The 13,983-nt window shown below is 41.0% G+C and overlaps 1 protein-coding gene across 1 annotated transcript in view; it reads left to right on the top strand.

The window, feature by feature from the left end:
• Nucleotides 1–13,983, top strand: part of brinp2 (bone morphogenetic protein/retinoic acid inducible neural-specific 2) — a 125,670-nt gene that overhangs the window by 67,865 nt on the left and 43,822 nt on the right. Inside the window, exon 3 of the mRNA XM_011616381.2 lies at nt 12,645–12,835. Coding sequence (XP_011614683.2) covers nt 12,645–12,835 — 191 coding nt within the window. The remainder of the gene's footprint in view (nt 1–12,644; nt 12,836–13,983) is intronic.

Genomic DNA, 13,983 nt, shown 5'->3' with positions numbered 1-13,983 from the left:
CAGCACAAAACATGAGCTTCACTGTTAAACACCTTTAAGAAACTGGTGGAACATCAGCAGTAAGAAGAGCCTGCTGATTAGTGATGGGCATCATGCAGCGAGCCTTATGGAAAGTAGTCGGTACCAGAGGGGAGTTCCCTTGTGAATGTTAAATCAAGGCAAATGAGAAAATATGTAGATGGACAGAAGCCAAGAGGCAGAGCTGAGGTAGCGTAATGAGTCTTCCTGGTCTAACTTTTAATAATAGATCTATTTATCAGCTCCAAAATCTTCAAAGTCTTCAAAGTCGGACATACAGAAATATGGAATCTGACAGGCAAAATGAATGAAATATGGACAATTTCCAACCCGTGTTGGCCATTACCTGATGAAATGCCTTTTAAAGGAAAATGTCTCCACTTCACAGTGATGAGGTTTAGCATTGATTGTCCATCAAAATCTCAATTTCAGAAACTTTTCACTTATTCCTGCAGTCTGTCGTCGTTTATCAACCACCACTGATGCTGTGACCACTGAAGCCACAACAGCGGGATAGTCCTGTCTACACTAAATAACACGGTGCCTCCAGGGCTCTCTTACATCAGACCATCCATTCTGACCACACACCATCTTGCGGTGATATAAAGCTCTTCTGAATTAATTTGAGAAAGAAAATCTCTTCAGTCTCATTGCTCTTTCTACACTTCACATCTATACTTCCTTGAAAAGATTCCATTAAAAACTTATATGTGAATGCAAACCCACTTAACCGGTGCTCCCAGAAGTGTTAGCCAGATGTGCTCAGGCATTTTTAGTGGAGTGTCGTTGATTTCCTACATACAGGAACTGTGTGACCTTTGACCCCATGAACCTTTTATAATGCAACAGTACACCAGTGCATCTGAAAGGCTTCTGTGTTTTTTTTTTTTCTACGACCACCTCCGCCGTCCTCTGTTTACTCCTGTGAATTGAAATGCACCATATAAAATGTGTATTTTTGAGTTGCAGCAGCTTCAAAATAAAAAATAAAAAAACAACAACATTGTTCATCAAACATATTTGTCCCTGAAGGTCTATCTGCACTCTTGTGCACTGACTGACTGAGCGTAAACTGACACAAAAGTGTTTATGGCCTTATTAAGAGGAGATGTGTTCATTACCAGTGGCTGCAACGGGAATGTCAAGAAAAGAACAGTCGCAAAGGTCGCTCAGATGTGCTCCGAGTGTGTCTACTGCACGAGAACACAGAAACGTGATGTCTGTGCTGTTAATCAGAGATTCACCTGACTTTAACTGAACAGATGGGATGCACCCAGAATGGAAATGAGACAACGGTCTTAAAAGTGACCTCCAGAGTCTAAGAAGACCATCATCCTTCACATGAAGGCTGCGAGAAAGGCAGGACCCCATATGGGTGAATAGCAGACGACGATGTGGACAGGAACGGTGTTCTCCAGGAGCAGCAACGAATAATAGGCAACAAATGCAGGAGTTCATTTATTCTGGCTCAAAGAGAGACGCGAATGAGGTAGAAATGTTGACATGCTTCCCGCCTGACTGGCAGCCCTCATCTTTCTCCTCAGCTTTTGTGCCTGTTAACACAAGAGAACATTGAAGGTATTGTGAGCAAGGAGCCAATTTAAATGCAGATGTGACATGTGACTGTTGGGCCATTGTGCAGAGAACATTCGTACAAAAGTTCTCCAGCGTGTCGTCGTCATTGGACAACAGATGAGCCTTCTGGCGTTGATCAAGGTGTGGAATCAGTACATCTCCTGTCGGCTGAATGGGAAGATCTGGTTCTACGCGGTCATTTGCCAGTTTCCTTTGGCTGTGTCTTCCAGCGATAGTTTGTCTCAGTTCCAGCAACTTTCCCTCTGCTTTTCCTTCCACACACATTTTGTGTTGCAAAAACATCTTTCTGTAATTACTCCAACATGACCGGCAGCAAATAAAGGGCTCGGTTTAGGAGGTTTTGGCAAGGGTCATTTTTTGATTTTCAAGAAAGCGTGAAAAATGTCTGTATTTGATTGCCACGGCAGCCTGCTTGATGGACTGTACGACCTTGAGCTGCCAGGTTTGGAATCCTGAAAGGCTGGTTTTTTTTTCATGTGTTGGCACCGAAATTATTCTATCATTATCTCAGAGCAGGTAGACTCATGGACAGCCGAAAAACACATTTTTTGGGGGGTTTTTAATAATTAAATTGTTTTTACATGATTCCAGTAGCATCATTTTTGCTTCGTTGTCAGACAATCAGAAACTAGATGATATAGGATATGATGGGAGGATATATTATATCTATATTCATGAGTGTGTCTGTGTGTGTGAGAGAGAGAGGGGGGAGAGAGTGTCATTGTTTTAGCACTGGTACTTCACAGTGGAGTGTTTTTTTCTTTTCTTTTCTTTTTCTTTGCTTTCTGAAATCAAAGACTTTAATCTTTAAAGACATCTTTAAACACAAATCCTGTGTGAGTTCTCATCAGTTGGCCCTGGTGTGCTGCTGTAGTGCAGACATGTACGTACATGTCAGCTGGAGCACCAGATCCAGTTCCAGAGTTCTAGTGGGAGGAGGGGACTGCTGTTCCCTCCCTGATCTGCCAAGCTCCCCTGTGACACTTACAACAATGCGGCGGCAGCATTAATGAATTTTAGTGGCGGCCACCTGCACTTAAATATCACCGTGATTGCACTTGTGACAAAGACATTTGATTGATGGATTTCCATTAGCATTTGTTTCATGCATCAGAATGATTAGAACAAGCAATAACTTAAAATGAGATGAGCATGTAGTTGATGTTGGATCCCTTGTGAACAAAAATGGAAAGCCACTAAAAGTATATATTAGCTGCCGCGGTGGCTGACAGGGGCTGCTTTTTTGGGTGCGATTATGTTGAAACAAAAGCGGGTGTTCGACTAAAGCCTGCCTCTAGCTGTTGATCAGCAGCCACTCACCCTTAAAACGTCCTCTGACATCATCTGATTCACTTTACCTAGTTTAAGAACATTGGGCCTCATTCACGAACCGTTCTTACGAACAAATTTGTTCTTAAATCCCATTTACGAATATTTTACGAACATTGTGGCATTCACGATTTTCTTCTTATCCTGGATTTATGCGTAGGTAAGAACAAATCCTACGAACACTCAGGAGTACTCTTACGCACATTTCAGTGCCGACATGTTGGCATGGTTGTGTTTTCTTCTCTTGTGCAGTTCAATAAAATTCAATATTACAATGATAATTCTGTCATATTTTTTATTTATTACATACATTATTCATTTATTTATTTATTTATGGGACTGCAGGCACGGCAGCTTTTACACGTTTATTTTTTTTTACATTCTCGTTGATTTCTTTAAGTGTGTTGGCTATAGTCATCAGGGTTGAGGCAATTTTATCAAGCGTGGTAGCCATCCTTTCTTGATTGTTCAACACGGCGTCAGAATTCAGGCGTGGAGAGGCAAGGGACGCGAGTACGCGTGTTGGAGGTGGTATGGCTGCAGGACGGCTCCGTCTGTCCTTCCACAGGTTGGCTCTGTGGGACTTCATCTGTGAATAAATAGGCTAATAAGTCAAGCCATGGCTGCGACCCTCAGTCCAATACGTATTCCGATGCCACACACACTATGGTAAACTCCCCCGGTACTACAACTTTTAAATAAAGCTATTATTCCAGAAAATAAATAATCTTCCGATTCATCTGGTGCAGATGACGCACAGGGAGGGGGTGACAGTGTTGCCACGGGGCCCAGGTCTGTATCCAAACACTCAGCCGATGGTACACCTAAAGAGGTGGGGAAATTCAACAATCAATTAAAGTAAATAACATTACAATTACAGTATAAGATTTTCCCCATATAGGCTACCTGAGAGTGCCGTCTCCCCGATGATGGCCCCGACGCGTTGGTCCAACTCGGACAATCTTTTGGTGTCTGCTGTTCCTCCTCCAGTCTGTTGCGTCTCCCGTCGGAATTTAGCTATGTCTTTTTGGTTTCAGATTTAAGATTTTCACCTCCGCTACTGAGCGTCCTTCTCCTGACACTGCGTCCACTGCACGTGTGATTGCCTCCCATGTTTCCTTTTTATTAGTGCTGGTATAACCAGCACTAACACTACTGAATATAACGGATTTTGACGCCCTGTTGAACAATCAAGAAAGGATGGCTAACATGCTTGATAAAATTGCCTCAACCCTGATGACTATAGCACGCTTAAAGAAATCAACGAGAAAAAAAATAAGAATGTAAAAAAAATAAATAAACGTGTAAAAGCTGTGCTCTGAAACCGCTCTCTCTTATTTTTTTTCTTTTTGAAGTGAATAAAGACTGTTAGACTGAAATTGTGACAATAATGCATTTTATTCACAAACGGGCAATTAATTGCGCTCGAACGTGAACCGCCAGGACGCACATCCTCACGGGGTTGTGGCTGAGGGGGAAAGAGGGACACAACGCTTCGTAGCGATGTTGTGCAGGACACAGCAGGCCATGATTATCCTACAGACCTGTAATACTGAGGGAGAGTCATAAGTTCGATGAATAAACGTAATCTAAGCAGATTTTATAACAAAAATAAATAATTACCTTCTGCGGTTTGTACAGCAATTTGCCACCTGCTGTGTCCAAACACATCCAGCGCCCCTTTAAAATGCCGATGGTGCGTTCAATGGTGGAGCGACTGCGCGCATGCATCTGATTGAATAAAATTTCCTGTGGAGTCTGAGGGTTGGTCAGTGATGTCAACAACCAGGGAGCCAGGGCATACCCTCGATCCCCTATTAAAATCAATCAAGATAAAATCAAATAAAAAGACAGCTTTGGCATGGTTTCCAATTTGGTTGATTAATGTTAAGTCATTGGCACATTTAAGTAATTTTAAAATTCTCTGTAAATTACCAAAAATAGGAAATAAATAAATAAATAAATAAATAAATATGACAGAATTATCATTGTAATATTGAATTTTATTAAACTGCACAAGAGAAGAAAACACAACCATGCCAACATGTCGGCACTGAAATGTGCGTAAGAGTACTCCTGAGTGTTCGTAGGATTTGTTCTTACCTACGCATAAATCCAGGATAAGAAGAAAATGGTGAATGCCACAATCTTCGTAAAATGTTCGTAAGTGGGACTTAAGAACAAATTTGTTCGTAAGAACGGTTCGTGAATGAGGCCCATTGATTCTAACTGTATTTGCTCTGAGCTCCATACGATATTTTTAATAAGCATCAGCTGGCTTTGCATGCAGACTTTATGTCCTTGGTTTCACATCCCGTTTCTTTGCTGCCGAAGCTGCCGCTTAACGCTATTGTTCCTCCCTGGAAAGAAAATGAGCCAATGCTGAGAAGGGCACATGGAGAGAAGAGCGGCATACATATGCTGTCAAGTATTTAATATTTGTCTTCACAGATACAGGCTCCAAGCAGTGCTAAACACAGTAAATTTCACCCCTTGGATAAATGCACATCATCCGTTTCATGTAACATTCTGAATCAATTTCATGCCAGGATGAGGTTTTGTTCTCAGCGGTGGGTTAATGTGTTCCACAAAACTGCGGTGGAAGATTCTCCTTCTCGCGTCCTGAAACTTTTCAAAAGTCAGAGCTGTGACCGTTTGCTTGTTTCCATTAGTGTGCCACCTCCCAGCGTGCAAAACATTAGGCCGGCAGCCAAACTGCACAACAGACCAATCAAATGGTTCTTAGCACAACCTGGACACTGTCCACTCTTTATCCATATGGTCCATTTGTCCTCCAGTCTCACATTGAAAAGCATGGCATAGACACATCCTTGTACTTTGTGAAGACTTTAATAGACATAATACATCCTGCATCTCCTGACCCTCACCCTCACCCCCAAACCCTGACCCTAGCTTAAACCCAATTCTAAGCTCTAAATTAAAATCAGGTCTCAACCCTTAAGCAGTCCTTTGTGAGGACCAGCCAGAATGTGCTCACGGTTAGTCAATGAGTATTTTTGGTACTTAGTAGTAGTTGTACCTACTTAGTAGGTACAAGTAGGCATCTGAGGCCCACTCTGATCAGCACTTGTGCCGTTGTAGCACATGTTTACCTTCTGGAATAACATCTTCCTGACCTGCGTCCCTCTGCAAAGGAGTTTCTCGTGGAGACTTTTTCAAACGACTAAAAGCTAAAGTTGAGGACATAATGATATCATGATTTAGTCGTGTTTCTCACAGAACCCTTAAGCAGAGGTAGCAAACAATGACTGCAATGAAATATTTAGTTCACTGGTCCTTTTGACTCTCCACAAGACCTCCAATGACTGGAAAACCATTTTAAAAAAGCCCAGAATGAGCAACAAATACAAAAAAAAGTGGTTGCTCATTCAAAACTCAGGGGACACTCGACTCACTCGCGGAGTTTCTTCAGCTACTTTTAGAACCCTGGAGTTAAATTGATAAATGAAAGAAAGAACCAAACAAAGAAATACGTGATTTAAATAATGAATTCATTAAGTGAAGAGACTAAAACTAATTGTGTAGGTGTGAGATATTGCTGCTTCAGGGCCTCTCTCCATTGATTTGGTTGTTGATTATCTCATGTAAGATGCAAAAACCCATGATACTGTTGGATTTTCACGACTAATGGAGCGGTGAAAACTTGCAAGTGGCTGATGTAGGACCCACGTAAAGACCAACCAGTTATGAGGAAGAATTAAATAAAAATGAAATGATTGCAGCTATCTGTTGATGAAGATTGCGTTCTTGTGGGTTGTTCACTTGTTTTTGGTTTGATTCTAATTGGTTCTGAATGGATTCTGATTGAACGCAGATCAGATCAGCTAATTTTGAAATTCTCTGACAGACTCAGTCAAGCTAGAAATGTCCTGTACAGGTTCAGGGCAGCATAAGATTCAACACTGGAATGACTGTGACGTCTCCTCCACAGTTTATCCACCACAATCACGACTCGCTTCTGGTTTAGACCTAACAACACACTCAACTCGGCTTGAAGACAGTAGATGACTTCTTGTCACAGCCCCCTGCCCCCCACCGCCTTTTGTGTCACACCTCCCGAATGCTGACAGAATATGATCACCATTAGGGGGCCCTGCCTTCAGCTCCCACTTCAACTCCTTTCAGTAGGTAGTTAATGATTCTCATGGGAGCAACTCGGGGATCATTAAAAAAATCATACGCTGGCTTCCACCCACCAGAAACGGTGGAGGGTCTATTTCTAGCAGGCTCCCGAAAGACTGAAGAGAGTTTTAATGAAGGGAGAGCCCAGGATGACAAAGACTGGGGGCTTTGTGCCTTAGCTCAGTCAGGAAGAGGAGGATGAGCTGCACAACCTTCCTGAGCCATTTCACACTGGAACCCTTAATTGAAACTGCCGTTGGTTCAGGAACATTTACATAATTAACGTAAAGCAAGACTTTACAGTCAGCCAAAAAGTATGCAGAACAATTCACACACACACACACACACACACACACACACACACACACACACACACACACACACACAGGTGTGGGGTGGAGAAGAGGGGGGCCACAGGCTGGCTGTTTCTGGCAGTGATCCTATTGTTTCTCAATCAATCAATCAATCAATCAATCAATCAATCAATCAATCAATCAATCAATCAATCTTTATTTATATAGCGTCTGTTACAATCAAAATTGTTTCTAGGTGCTTTACAGAATCCCAGGGCCTGACCCTGAACAAGCAACAGTGGCAAGGAAAAACTCCCCTTTAACAGGAAGAAACACTGAGCAGGACCAGGCTCATATAGGGGGACCGTCCTGCTGATGGCCAGCTGGGTAAAGAGAGAGGAGAAGGGGGAGGAGGACAGGTAGAGGAAAGAATAGGTAGAGATCATAAAAATACATTATATTAATTAAAATAAACTGGTAGAGTTGAGTTGAGTGGGTCAGCGGGGTCGGAGGTCAGTAGGTCAGCATACAACTATGAAGGTGGCGATACCTGTAGATGAATACAGAGTATCTGCTCCTCACTGTAGCAGATACTGGTTAGACTGGTCGGTTGATGCACATCAGAGGCTCGATCCAGCACTCCCTGTCTGACAGCAGGTTCTACTGATATAACCTCCACGGTCCTGATGGTCTTAACACCGTTTTGGAAAGAGCACCCTTCTAGAAAATCTTTGTGCAATTGTACAGATAGAGGTTCTGTTCTGTATGTCTGGGATTCCTTGTGCAAACCAATGTGGCTTCAGGTACCCTGAACTGTACCACCGGTAACTAGAAGTTAAAGGGGAAAACAGGAATGCTTCATGGCAAATCCATGTAAAAGACTTTTTCTCTCCAATGCATTTTTCATTGTCACCTCAACACAAGTGAAACAGATTCACGGTCACTTGTATTTTGTAAATGCACAAATTATTACGGTATATGGTTTGTATAAATGCAGTTATATGTCATCTTTAAGTTGTTTAAAACATGATGTTTTAGCTTGAGCCTGGTCCCCCCGGAGTGGCAGAAACACTCTGGTTTCCCCACAGAGACGTGCAGGTAGTTAAGCTGCCCCTGAATTCTCCTCAGTGAGCCACAGCTGTACCCGCAGACATCTGGAACATGATGAGAAAAGAAGGCCCGCGGAACCAAACAAGAACCAATGTTTCAAGCCATGACATAAATGCACTTTTTAGAATTGGTCTGTTTACTTTAATCAACACCCAAGTAAACAATGGATTGAGTTATTGAACATTTATGTCTCTAATTTCCATATTTATTTGTTTCAGTCCTTTCTCGTTCCGAAGAAATCTCCATATATTTCTATATACGTATATGAAAACATGCCATATTAACAATTCTCATGTTGCATGTTGGTCAGGTTGCAGCATGTCTGCAGAGTTGCGGGAGGAAAAAAAAAGCTTTATATGTGCTTTTCTAAACCAGAACAGATGCATCAATGAATACATTTGTGAAAGTGCATTTACTCAGCTCCAACAGATGGTGGATGGTTTGTTTGCATCTTGGCCAGGCAGGGTGGCTGTTGGTGAGGAAAACATTAGTCTGTAAAAACAAAGATGGGAGAATTAATTGGATTGCCACTTTCATTCTAATGATGACGATCACAATGGCGAAGGGGAAATTATGATTTAATGGGATTGCAGCAGTATCCATGGGGGTTACTGTGTTAAAATTATTTTAACACACTCAACTGTGAATATATAACAACAAGCAATATGTCTTCACCAAAGACAACTGCTTTGACTGGCAAGTTTGACATTTGACGTGACTGTCCATATTGCTGCGCTGCTGCCCTCAGTATTCCTTCATAAAAAAAATATTTTTTGTCGAGGGTTTTGTTGATACCCTGACACACTGCTGCTCATACTGTATTTCCTTCATCTTCTGGGATTGTTTGGTATAAAAACATTGTAATTTCATTTTGCTTTCTCTTTCAGAACACGTTTAACATGGACAGAACCCATTTTGATTAATTTGGGCTGTAGACTTTTAGCTTGTTTTTTCACTTTGACAATGAATAACTTTACAAAAAAAAACTCTTGTAAAAAAATAGCCTTTATATTAACAGTTGATTTTTAAAAAGAACAAAAGCAGAAAAAATACAAGAAGGTTTTTATAGACATTGTAGCTTTAAGAAAATTAAATAAAATATACAAATCATACTGAAGATTATCTTACTGCAGCTTTCTTGTTGTATTGTATTCATAATTGTGTCCATTTTTCTCTTACACATTTTTTTCCCTCTGTATCATTTTTGACAAAGACAATTCAAATGCGATGGGAAGCAACCATAGACGCCTCTGCAGTTGTACATATGCCATCTAAAAACACATTTGTGGAGTTAAAAAAAAACCCCAAAAAACAACCCAGACCTTTATGAATATTTGACTGGCACATTTTTAGAGCCAAAATATCTCTGCCAAGACCTCAAAGAAAGGGAATATCAGTGAGCCCAGTTGAAGTGTGTTGAGTACACACACTGTAATTAGCTTTAATGAGGCTGTAGCAGATGTGTGATATGTAAAATATCATGACATTAGCAGATGTAAGTTTTGAGGGGAAGCCAGTCCTTTGCACGTATTATTTAGTTATTTAGTTATTTTGTTCGTTAGTTAGTTAGTTACTTATTTTAACAGGCTACAACTGCCAAAGTACCTTATGCGGCGGTTTATTAAATAGTGTTAACACCGCGGTCCTAAGTTGCCTTTTGGTGTGCAGACATCAGAGCCACTGTTAGGTGTTTCTTAACCCCAGCATTTCTCCATTCATCCCTGTCTGACAGCTAATTCCATCCAGGCGTCGGTTTCCAAACAGCGGCTACAGAGACCATAGAATGGGAAATTCTGCATAGGCCAAGAATTTCATTTATTCTCAATTCCCAAAAAGGAAGAGTGGGGGAGGGATGCAATCCTAACACTTTTGCTAAAGCACAAAGTGTGCAGGTGCAATCAGCGCCACGCTAAAACCTTTTAATTAACAGCATCTATCATCATTAGACAAATAGTCAGCCAACAGTCTCACTGTTAACTCTTAGAAAGTGAAGCGAGGAGAAAAGTAAATGATGCACCGCTCCTGATTTTCGACCCTTTGGCGTCAGCTCGGTCTTTGCAGCGTGGCTCAGAAAACACATCCGTCTAAATCAGGCCCAGTTAATCAGTGGGCAACTGCTGGCTGCTATCCTGTGACTTGCTGGATTCAATATGGGGCTACAACTAATGCCTGCTGATGCATGTGATGGCTGCACACTAATTATTATAGTTTGCTGCATTTAAATGAGATTGACCTTTGGTTGGGGATATTTGTCATGCTGCTGCTGCTGGAATAAGTATCGCTATATTTGTCCTCCGTATCCAAGCTGCAGTGACTTTGGTCCTTTCTGTTAAAAATCTTTCTTTTTTTTGGTAAAACTCATCTTAACGCTGTTTGTTCTATTGTGGAGTGCTTCAACCTTGAACACTAATTGATGAGAAGGTGACCAAAACAGCTTGAATGTATCGACTGCTTTAAAATGGCTTTCAATGAGGAATAGTGGATATGGTGCATTCACTGCATGCTTGATTTGAAATGACAAGCACCAAACATTATACAAAGCTGATCAATTCAGTGCATGGTTCGTGTTTGGAAATGATTTCATGCCTTTTTACTTTTACTATGTCTCTTTTTAATCATCACTGCTGCGTGTGTGACACAATGGTTCTATGTTTGTGTGTTTGTGTCAGGCAGAAGTTTCCGTATTGTCACTTTTCGGGTTGTTTAGCTCATCAAGTAGCAAAATGGTATTCAATTGTGTGATCTCCCTTATTTATTCCCTTTATTTATTCATTCATTTTATATTGAGAGGCCCGAGACAAAATTAGATTTTACAAACTGCAGTGTGACTGTGGTCAAACTGTAAACACTACCGTAATTGTTGCATTACAGAGACTGAAGCGTCTAATGAATCACTGGGGTTGACTCTGTATGTTCTCAGCCTCATTCCTTGTGGGGAAAGCCTTGTTGCTTTTAGTGCTGAGTGTTGCAGCAGTTCCTTGAAGGGCTAATATGCAATGTAACAGCTGCAAACTCTGCAACACATACAGAATAATAACATGTATATTCTGCATCGCCTGAAATAAGGAGAAATTGACTCCTTCATTTATGCTGCTGTCGATCGATACAATGCCTGGACAGTATAACTACAGATACCACTGTAATTTGGCACATTAATCTGTTAGTCACACTGTTGGCTGCAATAATACCAAAGAAGTTGATGTCATCTTGACAAGCGTGTATAAAAGCTAATGAAAGAGAGCGGCCCTGGGAAAATAGGGGGTAATGCAAAGATGATGCACTGAAATTCACATAGCATATTCTTTACATACACACTGCATTTGCAGGGTTCCCCTAATTAGATCGTCTTCGCATATTTTCTGGTTTATTTGAGGCAGGACTGAAAGCACGAAATAATTATCGGATACCTGAGATGGGAGGATTTTCCATTCTGATCTCTTTCTCTGGTCTGTTGACCATCTGAAATGAATTGTTTGTCTTTGCTGCAGTTTAGACAAGCCGATTGATTAGATTAGATTAGATTAGATTAGATTAGATTAGATTAGATTAGATTCCATTACATTATATTACATAACATTACATTAGATTGGTCAAAATATAAAATACCCCCAACAAAACAGAGTGGTGATATTTGCCTAACTGCTGGTACCTCCTTGTTAGGGATGAAACATGATATAAATATTATTGGCAGTTCTTGTTGAACTTAGTGTACAACAGATCAAACCTTGATCAAGCGGTTGATCATTCCAGTCCGATATTACATTTCAACAGAAAGTCGAATGTTCACGTTGGTCAAATGAATCTCCATCTCAGGAAAGGGGAGAGGTTTTCTATGAGCAAAGAGGAAGAGTTCAATAAACAATGTTGAGGCCCCAATGGCACCTAATGGGAGCACCCAGGGTGCAGCTGCTGAAGCTTTTAACAGTGGGGGGGAGTTCTTCAGCCAGAAAACCAGGGCATATCATTCAAAATAAAAACTCAAATATGTATTACTGATATTAGTTTATATATTGATAAGAAAAGTTAAGTAACATTAACAACTAGTTTATTTTGTTAGTTATGTGACAATAATTGCCACTTACAAGTAAAATACTAAAATGATGAATGAACAATGAAAATTTGATTCATGACGACTGCTTAATGATTTAATTCCAGGGAGTTCAGCCACTGGAAGGTGAGCAGCCTGGCAACAGAGAAGAGAGATTTCCTCAAAGCACCGCTGCCCTTAGCGCCAGAGTTCCTACGCAACCTGCGGTTATTGGGGCGACGGCCAACCCTGCAGCAAATCAACGAAAACCTCATCAAGAAATACGGAACCCACTTCCTCATCTCTGCTACCCTGGGAGGTAAGGCAGGACCGCAGGTGACGTGCTGTTCGCAGGTTAGTGGTGTGTCGAGGTGTTCTAGAAATAGAGGAGTAGCTCATTAGAGGTCTCAGAGGAATCATAGGAAGTATAATGCAGCTGGCAATCGCCTCGCAGAAGTGCTGCTACTGTAGAAGGGTTTAAATGGCCTTGTAAAAAAAAAGAAGACAAAGAAAAGAAAAGATGTAAAAAAAAAAAAAACACTTCAAGCCAGGAACTTGCTAGATTGAGCCCAGGTGCTTCTTTACTCAACCTTCCCACTGATCAGCCCTGGACACAACATGAGACGGAATATATTGACCCATTTTTCCATGTTGCTCATCTTTTGTTTTCTGTTTTAAATTAATTTCTAAACCAGTTCCCTCAGAACAAGCTGCCCGACCCCAATGTTTTGGTATTTCTTACAGTATTAATGCACTGCTGAGAGCGGTCAGCAAACGGGAGGTGTACAGAGACACCTTTGACAGCTGTTCTTTATGAACTGACTTCCTAGAAAATCAATGGTGTGAGTACATTTCATCAACTTCTGTAAACATTAGTTTGAAGCGTCTGGTGGAAGGGTGGCACACCAGGGTACTCAGATCAGAAACTAAAAGGAGGCTTCTCATTTGTAGGACAAAAAAAATGGGATTAAAATGATAATAAATCACCATCATCTGCATCAAACTTCAGCCATAGAGGGGCTGTGACTGGGATGTTAGCTGAACCAGGAGCTGAAGGATAAGGGTTAGTTTAAATAGATACATTCAAGGCTCCTTAAAAAGTAAATCCAAATCAGCCAATTTGCTCATGGTATTATTTTCAGCTGTTCAATTCAACTTAACTTTATTTATACAGCTTCTGTTACAGTTAAGATTATCTGTAGGTGATTTACAGAAGCCCAAAGGAGGGGGGTTATTCAAAGGTGGTAATGCCATCGAACTTTAACCTTCAAAGTTTAGCAGCATAGCTAGGGTAAGATTATCCAATCTGGTTCTATGAACATGAACTCAGCAATCATACTGACTAAAAATTTACTGAGGAAGCTAAAGCCCCCACCCCCCCATTCTACTGCTAAAACCACCATTAAACCACTCTGAGAGCAGATTGTTCGACTGGGGTGATCTGGTGCTGTTAGATTCTCCAGATAG

Source organism: Takifugu rubripes, chromosome 22 (genome assembly GCF_901000725.2).
Source record: "Takifugu rubripes chromosome 22, fTakRub1.2, whole genome shotgun sequence".
Taxonomy (NCBI): domain Eukaryota; kingdom Metazoa; phylum Chordata; class Actinopteri; order Tetraodontiformes; family Tetraodontidae; genus Takifugu; species Takifugu rubripes.
The sequence above is the reverse complement of the archived record's forward strand: the minus strand, read 5'-3'. Positions and strand labels throughout refer to the sequence as shown.